General features: G+C 36.5%; 1 protein-coding gene across 1 annotated transcript; it reads right to left on the reverse strand.

The window, feature by feature from the left end:
* Positions 1–258: 258 nt before the first annotated feature.
* On the reverse strand, positions 259–14,573 carry A4GNT (alpha-1,4-N-acetylglucosaminyltransferase). The gene is made up of 3 exons (XM_074297377.1): positions 14,184–14,573; positions 4,943–5,381; positions 259–945 (listed from the first exon to the last, which is right to left on the reverse strand). The coding sequence occupies exons 2-3, from the start codon at positions 5,354–5,356 to the stop codon at positions 328–330; spliced, it is 1,032 nt and encodes a 343-aa protein (XP_074153478.1). The 5' UTR covers positions 5,357–5,381; positions 14,184–14,573; the 3' UTR covers positions 259–327.
* Between the last annotated feature and the right edge of the window lie 868 nt (positions 14,574–15,441).

Raw genomic sequence — 15,441 nt, forward strand, 5'->3', positions numbered from 1 at the left:
TGGAAAAAAATATACAAAGTGGTACCAAGTGAAGAAAACATTTAAAAAAACAGAGAAAATATAATAATGAAAAACTTCTCAATAATTGGAGGTATCTAAAATTAAAATATGCCTTCCTTAGAAATATTGAATTCCCTCTCATTGGAGCTCTTTAAGCAAAAATTGGATTTCGACTTAAAATAGCATGGGATTGGGTCATGAGTGACTCTTTTAGTCTAGGCGAGATAGCAATGCTCAAAAAAATAAAAATAAAAAGTATTTTAAAGAAAGGCAGTATCTAATTTAATATACTTGCTGGACCATAGGAATCAAAGTGTCTATTTATTGCTATATGGAGGGCGGGGTGCCATTTGCTTCTTTATCTATTCTCTCTTTGCCTTGAATGAGATTTTTGTAGGTTATGGGGCAATACCTTCGATAAAGATTTTCTGCCAATGTGTTGCTCCCTCGAATTACAGCCTTTTTTTCCTGATTCATGTAGTTCCATAAATGCAAGGCATAAGAGTCATTGAAACTTGGTTCTACATCCCAGACCTCATAGTAACGTTTCCATTCTGGGTATGAAATAGGATAAAATCTCTGGGGATGTAAAAAAGATAAATTTGGACACCTGAGGTCTTTTACCTCCTGAAAATCTGTAAGATTACATGATAGCTTCAGCATTCTTGTCATTAGTTCAGGACCTTGGTTGCCCCAAATGTCCCCATTATAATGCTCAATAAAATTTTCCATACAATCCCAAATGAAAGGGTGATGATGGTGGAACCCAAAAACCCCGTTGCTAGAGAATTTAGAAGCTTGTGCTGCCAGAAAATTATCTTCTGGAATGGGTCTGATGGAAATTATATCAGTGTCCATGTAGATTCCACCATATCTCCAGATGAAAGCAAGTCTACAAGCATCTGAGCTGATGTGGATCCAACTCTTTTCTGCACTGGAATTGACCTGCAGGGATAGATAGAAATGAGTCTTATGAAAAAAACAAACAAACCCAAAGCTAAAATATTGAGTAAAAACAAATGATCAGATAAAAAAGTAGAACAAAAACAAAGTAAAACAAAAGACAAAGGGACAGCAGTTTGGTGATAATATATTTAGTAGCCTAGCTCCAGAGTCTGATTTTGTGAGGCACAGTTTCTGACTTTTAGTCAAGTCCCCTAGTATTTGGCTCCTAATTGGTGCTGAGGATTGACTTTTTATCTATAGAATAAGAGAATTCCAGTATCTGTTCTTAGCCTTTTAAAAGAAAAAAATAAAGACAAATTAAGGTGGATGTTATAGCATCATAAAAACAATGGTAAGATTAAAAACAAAAGAGAAATGATCTAGTATGGGATGATCATGAAGATTAGATTATTAGAACTCTTATAGTGAAATACTCTCAATAGTGGAAAAATTCACTTTGATTTGATTTTAAGTTAGTTAAGTTACATATGTTAAGTGAGTAAAGAGGACTTTACACTTTTCATTTATAGCCAAAAAGGAGAAAAAATATATTTAAATTAGTTTCACTAGGTAATTCTAGATAATTTGTATATATCTTGTGCTTTAAAGTATTAAGTATAAAAAGTATTATTGTTTTCAAAGCTTCAAAACTTTAAAGGACTTTTGTTTGCTATACATATCATTATGTTTTATATGAAAATTTCTACAAACATCCTCTTGCTTTGGTGAGAAGAGCTTTAAAAATACATCTTTAAAAATATCAGTGAAAATAAACTACAAATGTGATACAGTGTGGGTAGCACTTGTAACATGGACTAAATAAATTTGGTTTTTGTTACAATTCCTTCTACTTCAGAGTTGCAAGAATCTATAAAATGAGAAATCATTGAAGAAAGATTTTTTTATCATAGGATATCTTTTTTTGCTTAAGTAATTTGCATGACATTACATGTATTTATTCAATAAATAATTCATATAGTAAAGAAAAACAAATAAAACAAAACTAAATGACCAAGTTCAGAGTACCATTATTTCAATGGCAACTTCTGAAGAATTAAAGAAATCAGAGAAAATAATTCTTATATTTGGAAAAAATCATCTCATCTGAATCTTTCATTGAAGGTACAAAATCTGTGTAATTTGCCCAAGAAGAGATGGCCCATACTTATTGCTCTGTCTCTTTCTCTCTGTCTCTGTTTCTGTTTCTCCATCTCTCTATCTCTGTCTCTCTCTTCCTCTTTATCCTCTTTTTATCCTCACGCTTTCAATTTTCCTTTCCTTCATTCTTGAAGACCAATGACATCATAAGTATGACGCTTTTACTTGCATGTGAATTGAATTTAAATGAGGCAGAGCTGTGCAAAGTTGTCAGCCTCACTCTTCCAGGGTCATCAGAATCCAGAGGCAAGAAATGACAAGATGACTGGTGAAGTTTCAGGATACAGTGGATGACCTTGGGCTTCTAAATTAAGGTGTTTCCCATGTTTTAGTTTGTCTGTGCAAATGCATTAAACCCAGAAGTCACCAACAGTTTGTTGAACCCATAACAATGGTCTCTGGGAGATCTACGCCACACTGGAATTGGGAGATGCATGAGCACTTGCCATCCTCAGATATCATCTCTATCGAGAGAGAGAGAGAGAGAGAGAGAGAGAGAGAGAGAGAGAGAGAGAGAGAGAGAGAGAGAGACAGAGACAGAGACAGAGAGACAGAGACAGAGACAGAGAGACACAGACAGACAGACAGAGACAGACAGACAGACAGAGACAGACAGACAGAGAGAGAGACAGAGAGAGACAGACAGAGAGACAGACAGACAGACAGAGAGAGAGAAGAGAGAGAAAGAGAGAGACAGAGAGAGAGAGAGAGAGAGAGAGAGAGAGAGAGAGAAAGAGAGAGAGAGAGAAAGAGAGAGAGAGAGAGAGAGAGAGGAGAAGAAGAGGGAAGGAGAGGGAAAGGAGGAGGGAGAAGGGAAGGGAAAAGGAGAGGAAGCGGGAGAGGGAGAGAGATAGAGACAAAGAGAGAGAGAGACAGAGATAGAGACAGAAAGAGAGAGACAGAGAGAGACAGAGAGGGGGGAGGGAGGAAGAGAGAGGGAGGGAGGGAGATTGGGAGGGAAGAAGGAAGGGAGGGAGGAAGGGAGGGAGAGGGAGAGGGAGAGACTAAAACTAAAGAAAAAAAGTTTTAGAAATATCTTTTGTAGTAAGGGACAAAATATTTGCCTCTTTTCCTTTCCTTTCCTTTCCCATTTGAATAATTGAGAAAAATAAACTCTGCCTGCCATATATATGCCATATAGAATATATTTGATGATGGCCAATAACAGAGAGGAGCTGACAAAAAGAGAGAGAGAGAGAGAGAGAGAGAGAGAGAGAGAGAGAGAGAGAGAGAGAGAGAGAGAGATAAAGAGAGAGAGAGAGAGAAAGAGAGAGAGAGAGAGAGAGAGAGAGAGAGAGAGAGAGAGAGAGAGAGAGAGAGAGAGAGAGAGAGAGAGAGAGAGAACAGGGCTTTCCCCCTCATCTTATGTCAGATCAATGGCATAGGGAGATTGCAGGGCTCTATTAAAGATTTGCCATTCAGCACCCAGAAATGAAGAGATTGAGTGATTATACTGCAGAGCCATTAGGAGTGAAGAAAGAAGAAGGAAAGGAAAATTGAAAGCGTGAGGATAAAAAGAGGATAAAGAGGAAGAGAGAGACAGAGACAGAGAGATGGAGAAACAGAAACAGAGACAGAGAGAAAGATACAGAGAGTGCGAAGGAAGGAGAGAGGGAAGAAGGGAGAGGGAGAGGTAAAGAAGGGAGAGAGAGGAAGAAAGAGGGATTCCCCTACTCTTTTTTCTCCCTCTTTCCTATCCTTAAGCAGTAGGAAGAAAAAAGCTTCAGTCCTATATAGTACTCATGAGGAAGAGACAGTCAAAGAAAGCTTGATTGGCAGTCCCTTACGCAACTCTGGGAGATGAACAAGTGAATGAAAGACTGGCTAATAAGGGCTCAGTTCTGGGAGCCATCACATCCAGTGAAACTGCTTCTGAAATTGACTAATGATGTGCTCTCCATTCTGAAGTATATAGGTTTTTTTGACTATTTCTAGTCCATTACCCTCATGATGAAAAAGCTTTTAATTGGCTGTTGAATCTGAACTGAGTGTGCATTAAAAAGACACTAATCAGCTACAGAAAGCCTCTCTCTCTCTCTGGTGATGTTTGTGGCAAGAACAGTTATAAATCCACAGGTGGAAAGAGAGACAACAAATCGTGGAAGTGGTTTTCTGTTTCCAGTTACTTGTCTCCCCAACCAGAACCCACATGTGGCCACATGTGACCATGGCAGTCCTGATTTTTTACCTCTCTGTGTTTAGTCTTTCCTACCCTTAGTGAAGGCACATTGGAGATAAAACAGTGAGATCTCAAAAGGTATAGTGATGTGAATCCAGGCTAGAGTTTGCTACTAGTACAGTCCCAAAGAACCACTTGTTGCACCAAGTCAATCAAAATAGCAACTGAGACACTGTTTTCTGAAATAACTTTGCCTATATGCATTTGAGAGTAAACCTGGCTGGGAAAATGCTTTACTATAAATGCTTTAAATCTAAACTCATTCTCCTCAGGGATTGAGCTTGGCAGAGGGGAGAATGTGATTATGGTTCAAAGTAATGTGTTTGTACTTCCATTCTTGCTACATCTTCTTGAGTATTTATCCCTGTTTTTGAAAATTTTATTAATTTGTTAATTGATACTGAGATACTAATCACCTGTTCAATCATATAAGTGTGATACTAACAGTAAATAGTGATTAGTACTGAAACAACATTCCATAATAGAGTTTCAAGACATTAGAAAACTGACCCAATAGTTCAGGGGCACCCCTAAACTAGAGAAAAATATCTAGCTTTAGTCAGAGATCAGTGAGAGAAAAAATTCCCCTGAATGTTTTAAAGTCTAAAGAAAGGGTTTTTGACATAAGAATTTTATTTTCTTTTTTACTTGAACACTTACTTGAGAATACCATAAAGAAAGAGGTGTCTCCTTTAGCAAAGTTTCCATATCAAGAGGGAAAAAGAAGACATTCTCAATTGCTGACAAGAGGGAAAAACCTGGGTAAGTAGCATTTAAGAGCAAATGAGTAGAATTGTTATCCAGTCCTTTCATTAAAAAAATAATAGATCTTTCAGGATATATTCTAGCTGCAGACTCAACAGCACATGAAACTAAGGGAGAAGGCTCCAGCCGATCAGTGGTTTCCAGGAATACAATGCTTCTTTTATGTCTCAAAATGTTCTCTGGTCTCATCATTGTCTTATATGCTGGTGTGCAGGAGAAGAAACATCTGGGTTTCATGGTCATTTCATACAGGAATCCACAGGCGAACAGGAAAAAGACAGAAAGGGAGATCCGAAACTCCTTCAGCATTGTTTTTTTCTTTATAGACCTTTTTCTTTAAAATGAGAAAACAAATTGAAAAATGAAAATTATTTTAAGTACTGGGCTAGAAATCATAAACATTACAATCATCTGAGAAGCAGCATGGAGAAATGGATTGATTATAGGACTTTCTTTAACTTAGGAAGAGTAGGGCTCAAATCCTAACCATACAAGGCCTGTGTGTAACACATGAAGAAGAAGGAGAGGGAAAGGGAAAAGGGGAGAAAATGGAGAGGGAAGGAGAGAGAGATAAGACAGAGACAGAGACACAGAGACAGAGAGACAGAGACAGACACAGAGAGATACAGAGAGACAGAGACAGGGAGAGGCAGAGACAAAGAGGAAGAAGAAAGGAAGAGAGAGAAAGGAAGGGAGGGAGTAAGGGAGAGACAGAAATAGACAGAAAAGAGAGAGACAAAAAGAAACAGAGACAAGAGAGAAAGAGATGGAGAGAGACAGAGATAGAGACAGACAGACATGGAGAGAGACCTTAAAGCAAATCACTAAACCTCACTAACCATTAGTTTCCCCATCCATAAAATTAAAGGGGTCTACTAGATAATTTCTAAAGTAACTTGTAGCTATAAATCTATGTTCCTACATTTACTCTAATACTCTCTCAAGGGAGAGCATTATGTATTTATGATCTTCAAAGTTTCTAACTGATTCAGTGTAGTAAAGAAATTCTCACATTAGAATTTTTTAAAGTCCTTTGGTCCAGGAGTAACTTACAACCATTGAATAATGTATGTGTTCATTTAAGAATAGGCCTTCACTACACAACTCTCATATTGGCTAAGATGATAGGAAAAGTTAATGACAATTGTTGGAAGAGTAGTGGGAAAACTGGAACACTAATAAATTTTTGGTGGAGTTGTGAACTGATCCAACTCTTCCGGAAAGCAATTTGAAATTATGCCCAAAGGGCTATCAAAGTGCATACTTTGATTCAGATTCTATACTGTGTCTGTATCCCAAAGATATCTTAAAGAAGAGAAAGGGATCCACATGTGCAAAAACGTTTGAGGCAGCCCTTTTTGTAGTGGCAAGAAATTGGAAACAGTGGATGCCTATCAGTTGAAGAATTGTTGAATAAATTATGGTATATGAAGGTTATGGAATATTATTGTTCTGTAAGAAATGATCAGCAGGATGATTTCAGAGAGGCCTGGAGAGACTTACATGAACTGATGCTCAGTGAAATGAGCAGAACCAGGAGATCATTATACTCAGCAACAAGAAGATTATATGAAGATTAATTCTGATGGATTTTTAACAATAAGATGATTGGGGCCAGTCCAAATGATCTTGTGATGAAGAGAGCCATTTACACCCAGAGAGAGGTCTGTGGAAACTGAGTATGGTTTAAAACATAGCATTTTCACCTTTCTGTTGTTGGCTTGCTTTTTGTTTTCTTTCTCACTTTTTTTCTTTTGATCTGATTTTTCTTGTGCTGCACGTTAATTGTAGAAATATGTATAGAACTGCACATGTTTAACATATATTGGATTGCTTGCCATCTAGAGGAGGAGTTAGGGGGAAGAAGGGGAAAATTTAGAATACAAGGTTTTGCAAGAGTTAATGCTGAATAATTATCCATGCATATGTTTTGAAAATAAAAAGCCTCAATAAAAAAAATTGCATATGTTTAACCTATATCAGATTGCTTGCTGTTTTGGAGAGGGCAGAAGGAGGTGGGGAAAGAAAAAAATTTGGAACACAAGGTTTTGCAAAGGTGAATGTTGAAAACTATCTTTGCATGTATTTGGAAAAATAAAAGACTGAAGTTGATGAATTGTTTATACCTTTTTCCCCCTTTTAAACCAGTTACATACTGAATTAAATATATTGAATGAAGAGTACTACATGTAGATTCAGGAAGACCTGAGTTCAAATATAGTTTCAGACACTTCCTAGTTCTGTGACCCTGAACAAAATCACTGAACCTCTATTTTCCAGTCTCTTCAACTGTAAAAAAAACGAGGATAACAATATCACCTATTTCTCACAGCTGCTATAAGGATCAAATGAGATAATATTTATGAAAAACATTTAGCACAGTGTCTGAAACATAATAGACTTTATACAAATCTTATTCCTTTTCCCTTTCCTTTCGACTTTTCTTCTCCCTTTTAACTCCTATACTGTACTCCAAAGAGATTATAAACAGCAAGATAGCATTGATAGCATTAGTTGTGAAAAGAAGTTAGAGCCAAAAGTATTATAGAATGGGTGAGACAAGTAGGCTATGCTAATGTTATATAATATTACTACAATATAGTCACAATATGAAGAATTCAGGGAAACATGAGACTATTATGAAGTAATAAAATATGAAGAAAGCAGAGTCAAAATAATATCATCTCCTTGAAGACAATAACAATTTCATTTTTGCTTTCCTATATCAGAGCCTATCATTAATGCCTAATTTTCATCAAATTGAATTGAGAATAATTTACATATATATATACATATATATTGCTGCTAATAATATAAAGTCATCATTAAAAGGCAACAAAATTCCAGTCAAATGTCCATATTGTCCAAGTTAAATGATATTTCTCTTTTCTTTTAACAAGTGATACATTACTGTTTTCAGGTAATATATTGGGGAAAAGCAAGAATAAAAAAGGTGTGGCATTTAGTGTTTGGGTGAATGTTTGGAAGGGTCTATATATCAAAATAAATTGTATCAATCATTTTTAAAGCTTATGTACCTCAAGGAATGACAAATATGAAGAAATCAGAGAAGCATAGGAAGAACTATATGAAACAAAGCAAAGAAAGTAGTCAAAAGAATAATATTACATTGATTATAATACAAATAAAGGGAACATCAAAACATCAAAAAGAAACAAAACCAAGGTAAAAAACAATGGACTGGGCTGGTGTCAAATAATTAAACTGAAAGCATCTATTCTTCCTTTCCATAATAACTGGAAAACTACAAAACTGAAAAGTGACAAATTATCAATTATGATTATTCTATTATCATTGATTCTATGTACTTGTTACTAAGTAATATGTTAGAGGTGGGTATTTAGGTGTTTGAGAGGAAATGTCTTTTGTATAAAGTAAAAATGTATCAATACATTTTAAAAGGAAAATCACCATTTATGAACCTAGATCGATGCAATTACCAACCATGATTCTAGAGGTCTGATAATAAAGAATGTTATTCACTTTCTCACAGATAAGAAAACTGACACAAATAGGATCAAGCAACTTGCCAGGGATCAAACGGCTAAAAAGTGCCTCAGGCCAAATTTGAGCCTCCTGGAGGTGGGTTTCAGTTCCATAGAATGAAGTACTTCCTAGTAATTAGAGTTGTCCAAAAATGGGATGTGCTACCTTAGAAGCCAGCAAGCTCCCCAATAGTAGAAATCCTCAAGCAGAGGATACATGCCCACTTGTTGAACTACAAAAAGGCGACATGCATATGGAGTTGAACTCTATAACTTCCGAAATCCCTTCTGACTCTGAAACATTATAATGTTAAATATGATATATTGGAAACAGCCCTGGATTTGGAATCAAAAGATCTGTATTTGAATTCTGTCTCTGACACTAGCAATGGAACGCAGGACAAGCAAGCTCTCTGAACTCCAGTGTCTTTTTCTATAAAATAGAAATAATAATACTGGGTCTCCCGTACCTCAGAGTTGTAGTAGGGAGAGTGCTTTGTAAACCTTAAAGTGCTATATAAATATGAGATATTAATCTTATCTAGGAAAGCTTTCTTTAAAAAAAAAAATAAGATCCAAGTTGCTAGTTATTGTTTCCTTCCCACTATGATTTTTATGAAACCTACCAATTTATCATGTAAGAGAACAGGCAGAAAACATTTTCTACAATGTTAGTGTGATAGAACCAGTTTTAATTGTTTAATTTTCTTTGGCAAAAGATACTGTAAATTTAAGATACCTTCCTACCACTTGGTGGCAGCAAACCATTGTTAAAAGTGTCTTTTCAGCTAAGAGAGATCTGAAATGAGGAAAGTGACAATTTTCACAATGGAAATTGGGACAGCTAGGCCTAAGGAATGCTCATTTAACATTTTTGAACTAAATTAAATAACTTTCCTTATTCTGTTGCAAAGCAACAAGTCATGGACCTGAATTATTTATGCTTTTCCCACTCTTTTTTTTTTTTAAACTAGAAAACAAAAAATTAAAAAAAATTAAAAACCTTTTCATATTTGGTCTCTTTCTTATTCTACCAGGTCTCCAACTCACATTATAAAAATATCACTTGTTATAAATAATAAAAATGAAAGAATAAGGGGCAGATAGATGGCAGCGCAGTGGAAAGAGTGCTGACCCTGGAGTCAGGAGGAACTCTCAGATACTTAACACTTCCTAGCTGTGTGACCCTGAACAAGTCACTCAATCCCAATTGCCTTGCAATTTACTGATGTTACTATTGGACATCAATTGCAAACCCTTTTCTTCTTTTTTTCCCCTAGTAAAAAAGACTAATAAAAATAAGCAAAGAAATCTTACCACTCACTTGGGACCATATCTTTCTTTTAAAATGTCTAAATAGTGTCGCTTTCTAATTCACTTCAACAAAGATGCATTAAGCCCTCACTACACATGGAACTGAAATAAGGCCAGTTCAAAATTTAATTATCATCTCATGATATCACCAGAAAATTTCAAGCAATGTGGGGGTTTTTTGGGGGGGCGGGGGGGGGAAACATCACAGAGAAGACTACTATATTGGGACAAAGGTTGGACTCAGTAGTCTTCTGAGTCACTTTCTACAGGACCCATAATGAAAATGCTACCCATCTTATTACAGTAAGAGAATGGATTTAGTGTATGCATTGAGAAATATATATTTGATATGAACATTGTGGAAATTTGCTTTGCATGACTATGTATATTTGTTACTTCTTTTTTTTTTTTTTTTACCAATAGCAAGGAGAAAGGAGAAAAAGTGAGAAAATATATTTTTGTCAGTTGAAAAAAAATTAAATGTTTAAAAATAAAAATATTAGCAATAGATATTAATAAGAATCGCAATTATAATTATAATTATTTCCAACTAGTACCGGCAGATTGGGTCTTCTGGAGCATTCTTGCCACTGGTTCAAGATATCATGAAAAGATGTCTTTGCCTACTAAGACCAAGTTCTACTGTATCCTTATTAAATTTCTCTGCTGAGTTGGGGCTAAGTAAATCTCCTTTTAACTTTTCACGGACCTATGAAAGCTTGATTTTATGCCAACGTCAAACATGAATAAATTGCATACCAGCATGACTCACCTTAAATGCTTGATATAAATTATAGATCAAGTGTGGGGGTAGGAGGGAGGGAAGAGAATTGCATATATAGAAGACAGGGAGATCATAAAGCTGGCTTCATAATCAGATGGCTAGATTAAATCAGCCCTGTGGAACCATACTACTTTTTGGAAATCCTCTCAGAGACGGGAAGGAGGTCTTAATTAACTCAGTGAGTGCTTGAAGAGGCTGCTAAAGAGTATTTAAGGAGAAAAAAAAAGCACCAAGAAAATCATTCTCTAGTTGTTGACTGCTCTATGAAAGTTGGACTGTCAGTTTAATAAGACTATAAAGTAAAATGGCCCAGCAATTTGATAACTAAAAACAGAACTTTTGATTTTTAATTAATGTTTAAAAGGGCAGCTAATGGAGTTAGTGCCCAAGCAACTTAAAGTAAAATCTGGACAGATTGAAGTTTTGCTGCAATACACTGAAATCAGAGCTATGAGATAAGAGAATGTGAAGAGAAATAAAGATGATAACTGTAAAATCCCACCACTTATAGAAAAGCCCCAGACTTCTTACTACTACTCCTAAGAGAAGGGTTGTTATGGGCCAGAACTTGAAACAAGTTGCTAAGTCAGTGGAATGGATAGAGACAATGGTTGTTTAGCATGGTACTTAACAGTTCTCTAGTTCAATACATGTACTTAGTACTTACTATAGTTCCACAAGATTCACACCTATGATGAGAGAGGATATAAGCTTGGACAAGCTCAGCCAGAAGGAGAACTAGGGAAGACCAGAGAAATGTTGGTCCTGCCTCCTCCACAAAAACCAAGACACATTCAGGAGGACCTCAAGAAGCTGGCAGAAGCAGAGAAGACAAAGGACTGGCGGCAGGAGCTTAAACTCTCAGAACCAAGGAGAGGGATAGGCCTCTAAGAAAGCTAACTGAGCCCCAGGAAAGGAGACAAGATTTGGAAAGAGACAATAAAGTTATTTGGACTTTAATCCTTGGATGCACTTGTGATTACTGAACTGAAGGGAAAGCTGATTCCAGAGACCCCAAAGAAACACCAAAAAGAGAATATTACATTTTAGAGAAGAATATTACAGAGGGTTATTTCCTTCATGGAAAGAGCAAGGAATAGGAGGGTTTCACCATCATGGAATTGCCAAGAAAATCCCAAATGGGCTCATGAAGCATCTACATGATCAAGACAATTCAACAATAACAATAATTTGGATTAAAGGAAGCTACAAGAAGTAGAACATGGGATGAGGTACATGACCATGTGGCTATCGATTAGCAGACTCAAACTTATTCTGAACTAGAAGAGTACCATTTTGGAAGTTGGGGTGAAGTTGAGGGCCACTTGGGTGGGATGGGTATTCCAACTAACACAAGAAGCCTAGTTAGGTAGGAATTGGAATCATATCATCCTACATCCAGCACAACATGATAACACTAGCTCACCTATTGGCAATGGACCTACTTCCCAATCTCTACACTCCTTGTTTGGCATATCTCTTTGATAAATACTAATATGCCCCACAAACAACTGTCTGTTTTGAGAAGAATCAATAAAGTTCCTCCATTGATTATTGCACAGAAGAGGCCCCAGATCACTTGTCCTGACCCATGGTCACCACCCAGAAATCAATGTAGATTAAAATCTCTGTTCTATCTCTCCCTGATTCTTTATAAATCAACCATGTAGCCTGGAGTTTAGTCCTCAAGAGGAATTGTCAGAATTCACTATAGACCTATATTTTTTTATATATCTTTCACCATAAAGACCAGGTGGAATAAAGCCTTTGGTAGGCACCAAAGAGTGGCCAGAATAAGCCATTGTCAGGCTTCAGAAGATGCAATTTTCCCAAAATAACCACATATTATAACATTTTAAAACTTTTAAATGGAATTTTATTTTTGCAATTAAATACAAAGATAGTTTTCAATATTCATTTTTGTAAGATTTTGAGTTTCAAATTTTTTCTCCCTTCTTTTCTTACTCCCCCCCTTTTCTAAAACAGCAAGCAATCTGATATAGATAATACAATGTACAATGATTTTAAACATATTTCCATATTAGTCATGTTGTGAAAGAAAAATTAGAACAAAAGGGAAAAACCATGAGAAAGAAAAAGCAAACACAGAAACAAAAAAAGATGAAAATACTATGCTTCAATCTGCATTCAGTCTCTTTAGTTCTCTCTCTGGATGCGGATAGCATTTCTTATCCCAAGGCTATTGGAATTGCCTTATGTCACTGTATTGCTGAGATGAGCTAAGTCTATTATAGTGGATTATCACATAATCTTGCTGTTACTGTGTACAATGTTCTCCTGGTTCTGCTCATTTCACTTAGAATCAATTCATGTGAGTCTTTCCAGGCTTTTCTGAAACCAGCCTCCCCATCATTTCTTAAAGAACAATGATATTACATTACATTCATATACCCTAATTTATTCAGCAAATCCCCAATTGATATGCATTCACTCAGTTTCTAATTCCTCACCCTCACAAAAAGAACTACTACAAACATTTTTGCACATTTAGGTCATTTCCTTCTTTATCATCTCTTTAGGATATAGACCCAGTAGAAACACTGCTAGTCAAAGGGTGTGCACAATTTGAAAGCCTTTTAGGCATAATTCCAAATCGTTCTCCAGATTGATCGGATCAGTTCACAACTCCACCATTAATGTCCCAGTTTTTCCAGTTCCCCTCCAATATTTATCATTATCTGTTAGGATTACTAGGTGAGAACTTAGGTTGTCTGGACAATGACAAGGTGAGAACTCAGGTTGTCTGGACAATGACAAGGTGAGAACTCAGGTTGACTTGCTAAGAGGAGCAAGCTCATTGGTTGGAGTACTTCTTCCCAGAAGTCCTTGCATTATCCCACGCCCATTCTCTGGCAGGATAAAAGAGGACACCACTCCAGAGATAGGAGAAGTCTCTGCACTACATCTGGCTTGACGCAGCTCTCTGCAGGAAGGGAAGTCGGCTCTTTACAGGAAGAAGAATCTGTCCAAGAGATTTGAGTTGACACAGCAGATTTCCCCCCAGAGAGCGATCGGCAGCGTCTGGAGACAACAGCACGTTACAATTATCAGTTCCTGTTCTTAGACAATCTGAGAGGTGTGAGGTGGTATCACAGAGCTGTTTTAATTTGCTCTTTTCTAAGCAATTCACTATAATATTTTTGAAAATCATTCTAGTTGCTACCAGGAGTGAAGAGGAGAATATGAGAAGAGGATAAGTTTTATACATCACATATTACATGCCAGGCACTGTACTAAGTACTTTGCCAGTATTGTCTCCTTTGATTCTCATAATACTGAGATACAGTAGATACTATTATTATCCCCATTTTATTGCAAAGGAAATTGAGAAAAACAAAGGCTAATAAATTTCTGAAGCTGAATTTGAACTCAGGTTTTCTGATTCCAGATTGAGCATTCTCCACTCTACCACCTAGTTGAACAGATGATGCAAAGTGGTCCCACTAACAAAATAGGCAAAGCACAAAAGACTTCAACTGCTGAATGAAAATGTATTCAAAATTATACTTGCCAAGGTCCCTCCAGTGTTATGTCCTTCACAAAGAAATGGTGACTATATCAGATATGGAAGCTTCCAGTCGCAGGTCTGTATTTCTCTAACTCAATAGGCCTTCATCTGTAAGAACCTAGTAAATGACAAATGTAATTTTGCCTGATTAATGATGTCCATATCTACCTTGAGAGAGGGAACCTGGCAAGTTTTTCCAGAGGACTGAACTCCAGGGAAGATGATGGGTATGTAAAGGAGCACTGGCAGAAGAAGCAGAGAATATTTTAATCCAAATTAATCTCCAGGTAGTTGTCTTATATTTGAGCAAGTGGTATTGGGCCTGAAGAATACATAACTGGATAATCAAAGGCTCTCTCTTTTGGTGTCAAGATCTTTGGAGGAATTTTGCCCAATGTTTCTCACTACAGATGGCTATTGTGACATGTTAGCATCATCAAAGAGATATGTCAAAACAAAAGGAAGTAGAAATTGGAGAATAGGTCCATTGCCAATAGGAACATTGGGATGATGATATCCTGTTTCTCCAAATAACTTTATTGCAGATAGCCCTGATGCATGATAAAGAATTGTTGACTACAATTAAAGTGTTGTCATCTGTATTATGTCCCTGATATTCTTGGTTTGCTCCAGCTCATTATCACTGACATATCAGGAGATGAATCTGTGATTGTGCTGTCCCTTATATTCCTCTAACTTATTATTGCCACCACCCTAGAGACCTACTATGAACAGAAAAGAGATGATATCCACCACATGGTCCAAATCATTGAAATTTGAGATTGAATTCTTCTAAATAGGAAAAAACTAAGATTTCTGGATTTTTTTCTTTTCCACATTTTTCTTCCTTTTTTCACCCTCTTTTTCTTCATGGTGATTATTTTGGGGGAAGTGCTATGAATTTTTTTTCCTTTTCTCCCTTACTAATGTCTATGTCAAGAAGATTATACAGTAAAGGTATTTAAATAGTGAAATGTCATCTTCAACCTCCTTAGGACCTTACCACCATATAAGAGGACGAATAGCCACCAGGATTTCCTCTCCCACCCCACTATCCATTCCAAATATAGGTGAGGCTAGACTTTTTTCTTCAAAAACAACAAAATCAGGATTTTATTGTGCAGGAGGAAAAGAAATGCTCAGGTTATACCTCCCTTCAAGCATCTTTCTGGTAGCCTTCGACTATATTCATGTGGCTTTCAGGTTGTCTGAGGACTTCAACCAAATGGGGTCTGTACTCCCAGTGGATGTCCTAAAACTA

This window comes from Sminthopsis crassicaudata, chromosome 3, assembly GCF_048593235.1.
Source record: "Sminthopsis crassicaudata isolate SCR6 chromosome 3, ASM4859323v1, whole genome shotgun sequence".
NCBI classification, from domain to species: Eukaryota; Metazoa; Chordata; class Mammalia; order Dasyuromorphia; family Dasyuridae; genus Sminthopsis; species Sminthopsis crassicaudata.

Bases quoted from the DNA above. Each gene is read 5' to 3' on its own strand.
- A4GNT (XM_074297377.1), bottom strand. From the start codon at position 5,356: ATGCTGAAGGAGTTTCGGATCTCCCTTTCTGTCTTTTTCCTGTTCGCC. The intron at 946-4,942 runs GTAAGTGTTCAA...CTATCCCTGCAG, and splicing joins TTTCTTTATGGTATTCTCAA to GTCAATTCCAGTGCAGAAAA.